The following is a 13333-nucleotide window of genomic DNA, read 5'->3' as shown; positions in this document are numbered from 1 at the left end:
TTTCAGTAAATGTTAGGATTTCTGACCTTTCTTTAAAACTGAATGTTTCAAGAATGCCGGCATCGACACAAAGCATCAGTTACCTATGGGTGGGTGGAGATTGCCTCCTCACGTGCTTAACACATCTCAAACCCTCCCTATTCTCCACCAGAATGCCCAAGTTTGTTCACTATTAATTAGCATCTTTTCCCTGGTCAGGAAGAAATACATCTCTGCTGCCCATATCTTGATCAAAAGTGAGAAGGGATAACACAGATCAATGGAACTATATGATTTTAACAACAAAGCAGCATCGCTCATTTGTATGAACTACTTGTTCCCTCTGAGCATTAAAGTAATGACTTCTAATTCAGCAGCTTCAACTCATTTTTTCCTCACCAGGGCTGGTTCTCTGAGTAAGTATTTGTAAGAACATTGCTAATTTAGAGGAATAAATCAATTCAGCCTGTTCACCAAGGCCCCAGTGAGTGTAAAGGTGTCATGGAGTAATAAACAACACCCAAGTTCACAGTGAATCAGACCTCCTCCAGTGCCCAAGTCACCGAGGTGTGCGGATGACGCCGCAGAGAACCATTTAGTATTTTACCAGGCAGGACCCGACTGACCTAGTGGAGACCATAGAGCACATTATTTCACAACATGTGTACCTTCTCAGCTTTATTAAACCTATTTTATGGTTGAGATAAGATTCACCCAAAGGTATGTGAAATGAAACCAAAAAGAAAGCATAGCTGTGATGTACTATACCATAGGAACAAACTCAAGATGTCCTGAGCATATGTTCCAGTCTCTTGCAAATAAGTGCAAATTGTTTGTTACCAACTCATTTAGCTTCCAGGAAAACAGAAAGTAAAGTAAATAAAAGTGAAATTCTTGCATATTTCTACTTTTTTTTTTGAAACTTCGTAGGAGATGTTGGTGAAGGATATACAGTCTGGAACAGTATTGAGCTTATATTTTTTAAAGGGATGGTTTTATTTGCAGTTTTGGGTCAGCATTTTATAAGAAGCCAACATAGAGCATAGAAATGTCAGGCAGCTAAGACATGAGACACTTGGAAATTCTGTCTAAAAATTAAGATGGTGAATATAAGTAAATTCAAATATTTAATATGTTTTGAATAACAATTTGTGACATTTTTTAGGGTGGATTCAATTCCATGAAAAGTCTTAATGCTTTTATGGTATTGAATTTTTCCTACTACTAGACAAAATTATGACTATAAATATTCATCTGTAAATCTTCAAACACTATAAAAACCTTACCTGCTTTGACATTCTGGGTAGCAAAAATGCATCATCAAAAAGTTTTGCCTTCTTTAGTGACACAGGTATCTCCAGAATCTTGCTTTGTGCAGCCAGTATCTGTACTACAAATGTCAGCTTCTTTGAGACTAGTTCTTTCAAGTCTTTGCCTCTGTACTACCACCCACCATTCCTAACCTTGCATACCAGCACAGAAGTTATCTTTCCAAAGTGCAAATCTGACCATGTGCCTTAAAATACTATTACTGCCCACAAGCATATATCTTCCATGCAGAGTACCACATCCTTCTTCTGATTACAACTCCCCTGAATTTTTAGAACTGAGCGCTCTAAAATAATGGGATATCCTGTTCTACCATCTGTCTGAATTTCCCTTACTTGGTCTTGATTCTTTTTTCACAGGGCAGCTCATCTGTTAATTCTTTCTTGAAACTCACCCTTTTACTTCAGCAACCTTGGAGTTTGTCTCAAGGTTATGGCTGTAGATGTTTCAATAAATGTTGCTTGGTACCAAATATTTAAAAATGGTTTCTAAACTTTACTTTCAAAGAGTTTTTTTACAGATCTATGAAATGACTTCTTGACAATTCTTTTCTTCCTTCATCAAAACTTGAATTTTCTTCTCTTTTATAAACTATGGTATGAGGATTTTCTGTCCATGGTGTTTTAAAATACATTAGTAGAAAATTTGAGATGTAGTATGATAACATTCCAGGAAATTACCAATGAAAAGATTTATTACTCCACAATTCCTGCGAGTGGAGTTAAGCCATGGTACAGGATGGTGCCAGACAGGAAACACAGGGAATCACCAAGACCTGTTGAGAGGCAAAGGGAGAGAGGGGAATGTGGACAAAAGATTTTCTTGTCTTTTACAGGAAGAAATAGGTGGGACACGGTATGCAAGCTTGGGTTTGGCTGGCTTGAATAATTTTAATGGGTTCTAAAGCATAAGAGTGATGTCAAGTTACCTGGCAATGGACCCTGGGGTGATTATGGCAAATGAATACTGGCTCAGAAAGTGAAGCTAGATAAAAGAGGTGGTTGGGTTGTGGACTATGGATTAACTTTTGTGTTTGGAAAGTGAATTTGCAGGTAAATTGTTTACAATTACTAGGAGTTAGCTAATCCTGGCAAGGATGGTTTTCTAGGATCACCATAGACCACAGATGTCAGAGCACTGGAACACAGAAAATAAAACATGGTTAAGGCAGAAGGGATATTGGATATCCACCACAGCAGCTTGAAGAAAAGACTAGGTAGCTACTACTGCTACACCCTATACTCTGGCAAAGATGTTTTAAGTATGTCTAGTGATTTTAGAATATGAAATTTGCAATTAATGGTAGGAATGATTTAAACCAAAAGTCTCTCGGAGGAGTTACTTGATTCTGGTTCATTTGCTCACCTTTGTAATATTTATTTAGAATCAATAATTTTAGATAGTCTTTTCCAAGCAGAAAAATAGATTTTGATGTTCAAAGCTGTAGAACAATTTTCAGTAAATAGGAATATTATCATGAAGAAGACAAGTCTAATTTGTTTGACTTTCTGATTTACAAAAATAAACAAAATAGCTTCCACATGGATTTCCAACAAATAGATTTTATGCTAATTTTCAGAATGGCTTTTTATTTATGCATTATCAGATATATTAGAGCTCTGACCATGCTTAGAAGTAGATTGCTCTGCTTTTCTGATGTTCTGTCAGTGGGAGTGCAGAATATGGGTATGTGCAATTCTGGGCATGTGTGTTAATGACCATAGTGAATTAGAGCATTTAAGGTTTATTTTTTGTCTTTCAATATTGAATAATAAAATTTTAATAGTATTATTTCAAAAATTACTAACAATTTCTTGTGTCTGCTTTAATTCAAGCAAACCAGCTATATAATTAAACTATTCATGAATCATTGTACATTGTGGTTTTTCATGAAGCAATTCAATGATTAAAAATATATATACAGGAATAAATTTATCTTGATTCTAAATACCAAGACATTTATTTTGGGTTAGTACAAAATAACTGTGCTAAACAAATATTTACAACTTAGTAACCTTAACCTTAGAACAGGCAAGTTTTTCATAAATGTGTTGAATGAAAAGAAAACTCATTGAGCAGTTAAATGATTGAGACTTTGACTTATAAACAAATAATTCTAACATCAGTATAATAACATTTCATGTTTTAAATATTTATTCATACCAGACGCATATGGTTATAATACGTAGATGAATGCATCCCACTGCATAATATACAAATCTATGGGCTCTTAGAAAATCAGCTCCATGATAGACTTTTGGTTCGCAGGGAAATAACAACATAGTGGAATTCTTTTGCCTTATTGTTTCAAACAAGACAAGTAGATCTTATTCAAAACATTTTGTTGAGCCTAATTTAAGAAGGTTTAATTTTAACAATAATGTAAAATGGAACACTTCAAAGTGTACCTCAGAAGAGCCTAAAATCCATGAAGGAGCCCAGGCTCATAAAAAGGCATGCTAAAGGTATGCAAGGTGCAGTGGGGTAGGACTCCACAGCTGCTTCACACAGCGAAGCTTTCTGATACATGAGGCATTTCTAAGGTTGGAAGATGCTTGAAATTTAACCAGTGCCTAAGGAAAGTCACTAACTAAAGTCAGCAAGAGAACTGTTGGTTTAACATCATTAGCACATAAAGAAAAAAATGGCAAGACATTATGAGGCTGTGGGGAAGGCAGAAGCTATTACCAGTACAAGTGTTGTAGGCTACATTGCATAGCTTGGATTTTGACCATTTTGTAGGGAGTAGGATTTCTCAGAAAGATGTTTCTAGCTTCTTTCTAGACAATCCAGGTAGAGAAATCAAACCACAAGATGCAAATTGTTCATTGGAGGATGTTAATGCAATAGACAACATCAGAAGCGATGGCCACCTGGTGGCATGCAAAAATTAGCCATGAACTTGAATAATTCAGCAGTGCTAAATTTCCCAGGACATGGAAGTGGCTGGATGCAGATGGGTAAGAAAAGAAGGAACTCAAGGCAGTCCTCCTTTGGCCTGAGCAACTAGCTATTGTATAAGAGAGCAAGAGCAATGAGACCTGGCTCAGAGGAAGAATTATGTGAGCTAGATATGCCTGTGGACATGTAGAGGGAGGTAATCTTATGGAATACCCATGCAGATTAATCTTTCAGGCAATTGGATATTACAGTCTAAATTTTATGTAGCAGAGAAGGTAAAGATGGTTGAATAGAAGCATTCTCCTTGTGATTGAAAGACAGAAGAGGTACAGCAACAAAGACAAAATTGTATTTTGAGAATTGAGAGGGAGGAAAAAATCAGGAACCAATAAAGAAGTGATGGGTACTGTAAAAAAAAAAACTAAGAGTGGAAAAGGCAACACAGAGGAAATAAAGTAATTTTGTAACTCCAACTGTGTCTCCTAGTCAAAAGTGAGAAACCAATAGGGCAACTATAAACTAAGATGGAAGTTGCAATCAATCCAACAACAAAAAGAGACTGGCAGTCTTAAGTACAGGAGAAATCTTCAATCCTTACAAACTTTAAACATAATTTGGAGATTCAGTCTAAAAATGAATACTCTCTTCCAAAGAAGGTACTCACTCTGGACTTTTCCCAACCCCCAGAGTGCAAACTCCCATGATAACCACTGCTAGCTACTATCTTGGCTTAAGGGATGGCAGGTAGTGCTGGATCCCACCAGAAGACTTGTCACTGGGTGAAAAAACCAACTCCATAGTTATCCTGCAATTTCAAGACCAGCATCTGCTGAAGCCACAAACCTGAGATCCAACAGAACTTGCCCTGGGACTTGCCAGTGTCTGTGCTTCCTGGTATAATCTGAGGGAGTGGTCACTCCCCACAGTCTAGGAGTAGTGGACAATGTGGCAAGATACCTGTCTTACCTACATTGTAAATTTGGGGATGAGAGGGCCCTTGGCTGAGCCTTGTAGCCTTACAAACCCAGCAATTAGGAACTCCAACACCTGTTCACCACTGGTGGAATCTAGGTAAAGTTGCTTAATCAGCCCTAAACCTTGGTACTGCAACTGTTGGAGCAGAAATCCTTGGCATCCCTCAAGTTTGTCCTTGGGGACCAAGGGAAGGGCCCATCCATGTTTTTCAGCTCCACAGTTCCACTTCTTAAAATGATAATGAATGAACATCACACCAGCTATGTAGACATCAATATAAGGCAATTCTCCAGAAATAGATCCCAACATGAAGGAAATCTATTAGAGTCTTGAAAAAAATGTAAAATAATGATCCTAATGAAATTCAGTGAGATGCAAGAGAAAACCGATAAATAATTTGAAACAATGAGAAGAGCAATGCAAGATATGAACATGAAATTCACTGAAAAGAATTAAGCATAAATCTGAGAATAAAACTTCAATAATTGAAAAATATTATAGTCTCCATGGCAGATTAGATCAAGTAGAAGGAAGACTTTGGAAATATGAACACCAAATTAATTGATATAATAAAACAAAACAAAGGAAGGAGGGAGAGAGGAAGGGGGGAAGGAAGGAAGGAAGGAAGAAAGGAAGGAAGGAAGAGGGGGAGGGAGGCAAGGAAGGGAAAGAACAAAAGAAAGAAAAAAGAAAGAAAGAAAGAAATGAAAGAAAAGAAGGAAAGAAAGGGAAAGAAGACAAATTAAAAAGAATAAAGAAAGCCTGTGGAGTTTAAGAGACATAATCCAGCACCAAAAATATTAATTGTGGGAATTCCAGAAAGTGAAGAAAAGGGGAAATGCATTGAAATGCTACTTCACAAACTAATAGGTGAAGACTTTCCAAATATTCAGAAATATCTCTTTGGAGAGAAAACTCCAAAACCTAAAAATAAGCCAGGGTTTTCTGGGCAGAAGTGTGGATGGGCATGTTTGATGCATGATAAATGAATACATAGGGATACCATAGTGAAGGTCATTAATTTACATAATCAATATGCCTTAATAAAAATAAGTAAAAATTGTATGAAATATACAACCAGACTCCTGTGATATTGTTGTAATTACAGTGAGTGCTCTTGAGCATTATGGCAAAACAACATGTACTAAGGAAAAGTATTTCACAAAATATGAGATACTGGTTTTCATGAATGAGACTTTGAGATTACTCTTTCACTTCATCTTTCCCAATAGAGAGATTCTATTCTGTAATTTAGGCTTAAGCCACAGTAACGTTGAGAAAAAAGACAATAGGTTGTAAGAAAGTAACCAAATCCAAATGTGTACTGCAGATGAAATGAGAGACTACGTCTGAATTTATGTCTACTCTAAAGATTTAGCCAATTAAAAATAATGAAATGCATTATCACTCCCCACTACAACACCCAAAATGTTGCCATTTTTCTTGACAATCTGTAACTGTGGCACCAAATTAGAAGTTTGTTCCAATCTATTGTCTTATTTTCAATATATAATATTATATATTAATATAATATTATAACATATTATATATATAATACTTTAGCACGTCTTCATAAAATATGACTGACAATAATCATTCAACAAATATTTCATGAACATTGACTGCTTTTTAGGCATTGCTTTAGGTTCAGAGTTGAAGGTGAACAAAACAAAATCTCTGATTCATTGATTGTTGGAGGAGATAAGCTACTAACAGACAAACACATCAACAAATCAAGTGGAATTACTTGTTAAGAAAAAATAAATCTGAGTGAATAAGGGGTAATGAAGATAGCAGTCATACTATTTTGGAAAGATAAGCAGCGTTCTAAAATGTTGTTACATGAATTAAAAAAAGAATATGGGTATTTATATTTATATAAAATTTACAAAACTAAGCTTATTCCACTTTGTATTTTTAAACTTTAGTTTCAGAAACGTATTTCAAACCCTTGAAGTGATTTGGTTTATTTGCAGAAATTTTGTTAAATATATAGGTTTAGATATAAAATATATACATATTAGATGCATGTATCATTTGTATAATGTATGGAATAATTAATACATTATTTTATTTGTCCATATATAATGGACATATATGTATATATGTATATCCACATATATATATGTAATGCATACATTATTTTATGTATACATTCTAGAATGTATGGATTATTCTACATATTAGGTAGATAGACAGATTAGTAGGTAAATCTATGATATACACTAAACTCTTTGCCATTAACAGTGGTGACCTCTTGTATTTGGGATCACTTTTCCTTTCAATATTTTTGTGTTCTTTAATTTTTTAACAAAAATATACTAAAAATATGAAGATATTTTAAGTACTAAATTATTCACATGGTAAACACTTCTCCTAAACATTTTACACAAATTCAGGAAGTAAAGACTTACAATAAAATTTTAAAAAGCAAAAATAAGACCGGTCTCTTGAACCAGGATGATTTGATGAATTGGGCATGTTTCCAGCTCAGAGTTATTGTTAGAAACAAAATTGCAGAAACATTGTGATTTTGAATTCACTTTTTTGACTAGCCATTATTGTTTTTCAGATTGCTTAAACAGTTCAACCACACATATTTAATCACTGCATAGAAGGCTTAATTCTAGGGAGTGATACATAATCAGAATAATAGAAACAAAAGTGACTATTCCTAAAATAAGCATAACATGTTATTAAGTGTCAAATAAAATCTTAATGCATTTTTAAGGAAATATAACTAAACTCTGGTGAGTATTATTTGCATTATCATACAATAGCCCAGACTCTTTTAAAAGTGTATTATGTGTGTTTAAGTATAAATCACATAGCACAGATTATTTCAGGAATTTTATCATTTTCAAGCTGACTGTGAGATAACACACACAAGACAATGTACTGACATTGTGTGGAACTGTTTTAACCCATTCATGGGGAGGCACTGATTTTGCCATGTGGAAAAGCTGGCTTTCAGAACACTTCAACAATTTACTGGATGAGTACTGATGACTTACCACAGGTTAAATGAAACTTGGTCACATGAATAGCTTTCCTTTATTACTTATTAATATCTTAGGGCTGTTGGAAAACAAAAACCTTACTCATCCTTACTATCACATTTTCTTATTGCCCTAAAAGTAGGGCAGGAAAGTGCCAACACTTGCAGAAGTAACTATTCTGTACCTGGAAGTGAATGTTTATTTCTACTTAGGAGAAAATATGAGAGTGGTGATTGTTTTCTCTATCTGAGACTCAGGTACATTAGCATCTTGAGAGCTGAATGAGAAATACTTTGTGTCAATTAGTATGTATTGAAGGTGTATAAAACCATGACATTTCTATTATTCTACTGTCACTGATATGAAGTTGACAGCAAAATTACTATCCAGAGGTCAGTGTTGACTCCCTCCTTCTGTTTTCATTTGTTCACTTTTCAGAAAAAAACAAATTTCTACCAACTGCAGGGTTATCAATTCAGCCTAGAATATGAGTATTGGGTTCCATTTTTTTACTCTCATCATGGATGATAAAGTCACTGCCACTGGAATTCAGCAATGACAGTACAGATGATTAAGCTAAAGTCTAATTGGCTTTGCAGTGTTAGCAGAAACCAAAATTTAGTGGTTGATTCCTCCCACCCCCGAATTAAAATAAATCTCTGTGATTCAAAACTCAGAGAATAGAAGTTTGTTGATTAAGAAAATCTTTTTATGGGCAGTTACAGAACTGAATATAAGAAAACTTGAAGTTCAAAGTTAAGTCTTTCTTTCAGAAGTTTTTATAATGTAACATTGTCCAAAGTATCAGTTTAAAATGTCAATATTTAAAGTACTTAGATAATATTTTTAAGCATATAAAAGCAAATTGATGATTCGAAAGCATAGGTTTAATTTTAACAATGTTTGAAATAACTATATTCACAATTTGCTTTTTAAAATTAAGTAAGCCCAAAAGCCTGGCATGGTAACTAGTGCTCAAAGCAGAGTGAACGGTGGTGGTGGTCATCACCTTACTTGCCACCATGCTGGAACTTGGCTGGTGGAATGCTCTACTAACCAGGCAAACCAAACTGGTTGCCGTGTTCACTGAAGTAACAAGTGCCAGAGAAGCAGGATGTACAATGAGACAGGGCTTCTCAGGCAGGCTTTACACTTGCTATTATTTTTCCCTAGTATCTCCCTGTGGAGTCTTTCAGCCAGACCTTACCCAAAGCCTAAAGGCTGACTTTGTCCAGAGTTATAATTCCCAAGAAATTAGAGTTGTCCAGATTTACTAGGTTTTCCATGATTTCAAAATTAACAGATAATAGGAAAAGAATTTTGAAAATATTCTGATGATGGTAACTAAACTGCTATTTGTACAAATGTTTAGGCTGAATTACTGTAATTCTCCTGTGAACCACTCTGTGAACTGGATGCCCACTAACCAATAGTGCATAATAAATATCATCATCCCATTTTGAAAATTTCTGGTGTGAGTAAGTAGCACTTATGAAGCTAACATTAACATATAATTTGTACAATCATTTGTTTCTGAGAATGATAACAAAACTGTCCATTCTTCTATAGAGTTTATATGCTTCTATTATTTTAATGTAATCCTGTAAATTCAAGTTAGATCTGCTGGGTATGTGGTATGCTAGATCTTTTCTAACTCAATTTGGGTGAGAATATCATTGCTTATTGGATTTAAAAAGCATTGGTGCTGGATTCTCCATGCCGAATGTGAGGAGCTAATAAGGAATTAAGCAGATGTGACCTTAAGAGCAAATGCTGAGAAACTCCCGAAAGATCACTATGTTATAAACTCAGAATTTTATACCAAATTTACTAAAAATGTAGTAGAAAATAAAAACAATTAGAAAAAATGACTATACCATCTAACACTGCATTCAAAATTTCTGCATTCTTATGTCCAAACAAAGAGTAAAGTGTATACAGAAATCATGAAGAAGTATCCTTCTTAAGAAGGAAAATATTAAGTTTGTAATTTCTTAAGAGATAAAAAAATACATTTTAAGGTAAACGCTAGATTTGAAAGTTAAAATTAGAAGTACATATAACATTGAGTTTATGGTTTTTATTATAATTGAAATAAAAACTTGCATTAATAGAAATATGGCCATTCTTTATTAACACTCCCCATAAAATTCACTTTAGAACACACAGTAAATCAGCAGGATGTATGGAATGAGGACCAGGACTCTGGGCCTCTCAGAGAAAAACACTTCTTTAATTCTCATTTCTTCTGTGTAGGCACCCATCTGAAGTGGATGGTGATGTATAATAACTAAACTAATGTGCCATTTCCTTCTTCTCTTAGGGGCTGATGTCATCAACTTCGATGGCCATGTTGTGTTACCATATAGATTCAGAAACAAGAAGATGAAAACCCTGAAAGACGTCATTGCCTTGAAATTTAAAACCTCTGAGAATGAAGGGGTGATTCTGCATGGAGAAGGACAGCAAGGAGATTACATTACCTTGGAATTGAAAAAAGCCAAGCTGGTCCTCAGTTTAAACTTAGGTTTGTTCTGAGAATATACCATTTTTTTTTCACTTATTAATATTCCCGTGAGGTCAATGTTACTCAAACCTTTCATTTGTGGACTCTGGAAGAGTTCTTAAAATGTTGAAATTCATTCTCAATCCATAGTGGTTGACATATATTGATACTCCTATTTGTGTTAGTCACATTTCCATTGCCGTAACAAAACACCCAAGAAAACCATTTAAAGAAGGATTTATTTTGGTTCACCACTCAAGAGGTTTCAGTCCGTGGCCCCATAAATGTGGCCTTATGTAGAAGTAAACTATCATGGCAGAAGGACATGATGGAACAAAGCTGCTTACCACATGGTTGCCAGGAAGTAGAATGAGTAGAAGGGACTACAAACTACCCTTCATAGACATCTCAAGTGACTCTTCTAGCCAAGGCCTACCTCTTACTTCCATCATCTTTCAATAGACCATCAAATTATGAGTCCATCAAGAGATCAATCCATTGATAAAGTCAGAACCCTCATGATATTCTCACTCTCCCAAATTCCTATCAGTTGATAACCAACCCTTCAATTCAGGAGCCTTTGGGGTGGAACATTTCAGATTCAAACCATAACACTATTCATTCAAAATATCTTATCAACCACTTACAATATACAAGGCATTATACTACCCAGTAGCATATATTAGGGAAGATATGCTTAAACTTAAGAAGTTTCAACCTAATGTGGGATTCAGACAGTTTATTATTATTATTAATTACTATTATCATTACTTAGAAACAACTAAATGACTTCAGGTAGTAAGTGTTATGATGAAATCAGTTAAATAGGGAAACACAGTAAGGGGCATAGGTTTAAATGCCCATTTCTAAGGCAGTGGGGTCAACACTAGACTGCAATGTGAAGAAAGTCCTCTGAAGAGAAAATACAGTATTCAAGCTGAGATATACATGGTGCAAAGAAAAAAAACAACTAACCATGAAAATATCAGGGAAAGAGGACTTCTTAGGAAGGGGCCATTACAAGCAATGAACTGGTATGTTCAAGAAAAGAGGCTGGGGCGGATAAAATGCAGTGAGTCCTTTGGATAAGAGACAAAATCCAGGACATGGAAATTGTCAAAATCCCACAGAACAATGATATTATTTTAAAAATGGATAGCCATTGGAAACTTTAATCTGCATGGCATTGCCTGTATGGGGGGGTCTGGATGGTCTGCATGTTACAAGTGCATCAAGATTTATCTAAGAAGAATTACTTGTGTTGGCATGAAAGTCAAAGCAAGACTTCTCTATAGTTTGGGGAGAGATGGAGATGACTTGCCTGAGACAGCTTTCAGGGGCAATGCAGAGAAATTAGTTTATTAGGGAAATTATTTTAGTGGTAAATTCGGCATGACTTGAGATGAATTGCATATGACATAAGAAGAAAAATGTAGAAATAAAGAATGGTTCCTATGATTTGGGCTCATGCACCAAATGGATGTTAAAAACAGAAGACAAGTCAGAGATCTATTAGAAGATAATGTATTTGAGCTCTCTATTGCACATAGCAATAGAGATTTTACTATAAAATTGCAAGTGTGAGTATGAGAGAAGAAGGTGATAAAATAGAGATTAAGAAGACATGGACAGTGAGTAGGGGAAAATAAAGGATGTACAGAGGCACAGAGACCAAGGAAAAGAGAGAAGTGACCAATGATGTTGATTCATCTAAAATGTGGACAAAGATGAAGACACAGAAGTGAATATTGCCTTTGCCAATGAGGTGATTGTTGGTGCTCTCAGTGGAATAGAAGGTACAGTTTTATTGACTTCTTTACAGGTAAAGAAAGAATAAAAAATATGGAAATAAATATTATGAATACAGTCAAACTAGAAATGAAGGAAGCAGAGAAGTGAAATGTTGGCTGGAGAAGGAGGTGACTCACAGAAGTTACTGTTTTGTTTGGGTTTTTATTGTTCCTAAGTGGACAACATTAGTGGATCTTTGAATGTTGATAATATAGCTAGGATCCACTAAAAGGTCAAGAAAAGATCTACACACTAGAACTAGCTTTCAAAGCTACAAATAATGCAAAACATTGAGATCTTTTTCTTGTACTTGAATAAAAATTCTAGGTTCTAGGCAAAGCTGTTTCAAGGAATCATGTGTTCCATAAATTTTTATTTCGTGATGACATAGAATTCTATAAAAATTTATACTTTAAAATGCATGAATATATAAAATTCACATGCTAAATACATCCCACTAGAAAACTATGAAACTGAAGATTATAATGCAAAAAAGAGACCCTATATGACTTCCTTACCAATTACCATTGTGTATGTCCAAGCATTCCTGAATGTGGCATCTATCCTATATAAATTTTATTATTTTGAAAGTCAATATTCTACTAAAAATGCAAGTTTACTTGGTTTTTTTGTATGCAATAATACATTATCTTAAACATATATTCTTTATTGTATAGAACTCCACATTCAAACTCTAATTTGAAGAAATAGCTTCTATAAGAAAAAAAGATCACACAAAATCTAGATCACTCAGAGAAAAATGTTAATTTTTTTTGCATTAAAATAATTTAAAAAGCATGAGGAAAATGAAAGTGTCAAATATGGAATTTTAATGTCATTTACGAATAAGAAA

The 13333-nt window shown here is 34.6% G+C and overlaps 1 protein-coding gene across 1 annotated transcript in view; it reads left to right on the top strand.

Annotated features, from left to right (window-relative positions):
* Cntnap2 (contactin associated protein 2) overlaps positions 1–13333 on the top strand; it is a 1948854-nt gene that overhangs the window by 838325 nt on the left and 1097196 nt on the right. The window contains exon 5 of the mRNA XM_074061335.1: positions 10507–10710. Within this exon, the coding sequence (XP_073917436.1) occupies positions 10507–10710 (204 nt within the window). The remainder of the gene's footprint in view (positions 1–10506; positions 10711–13333) is intronic.

Source organism: Castor canadensis, chromosome 2, assembly GCF_047511655.1.
Source record: "Castor canadensis chromosome 2, mCasCan1.hap1v2, whole genome shotgun sequence".
Lineage (NCBI taxonomy): Eukaryota > Metazoa > Chordata > Mammalia > Rodentia > Castoridae > Castor > Castor canadensis.
This window is presented reverse-complemented; position numbering and strand designations above follow the sequence as displayed.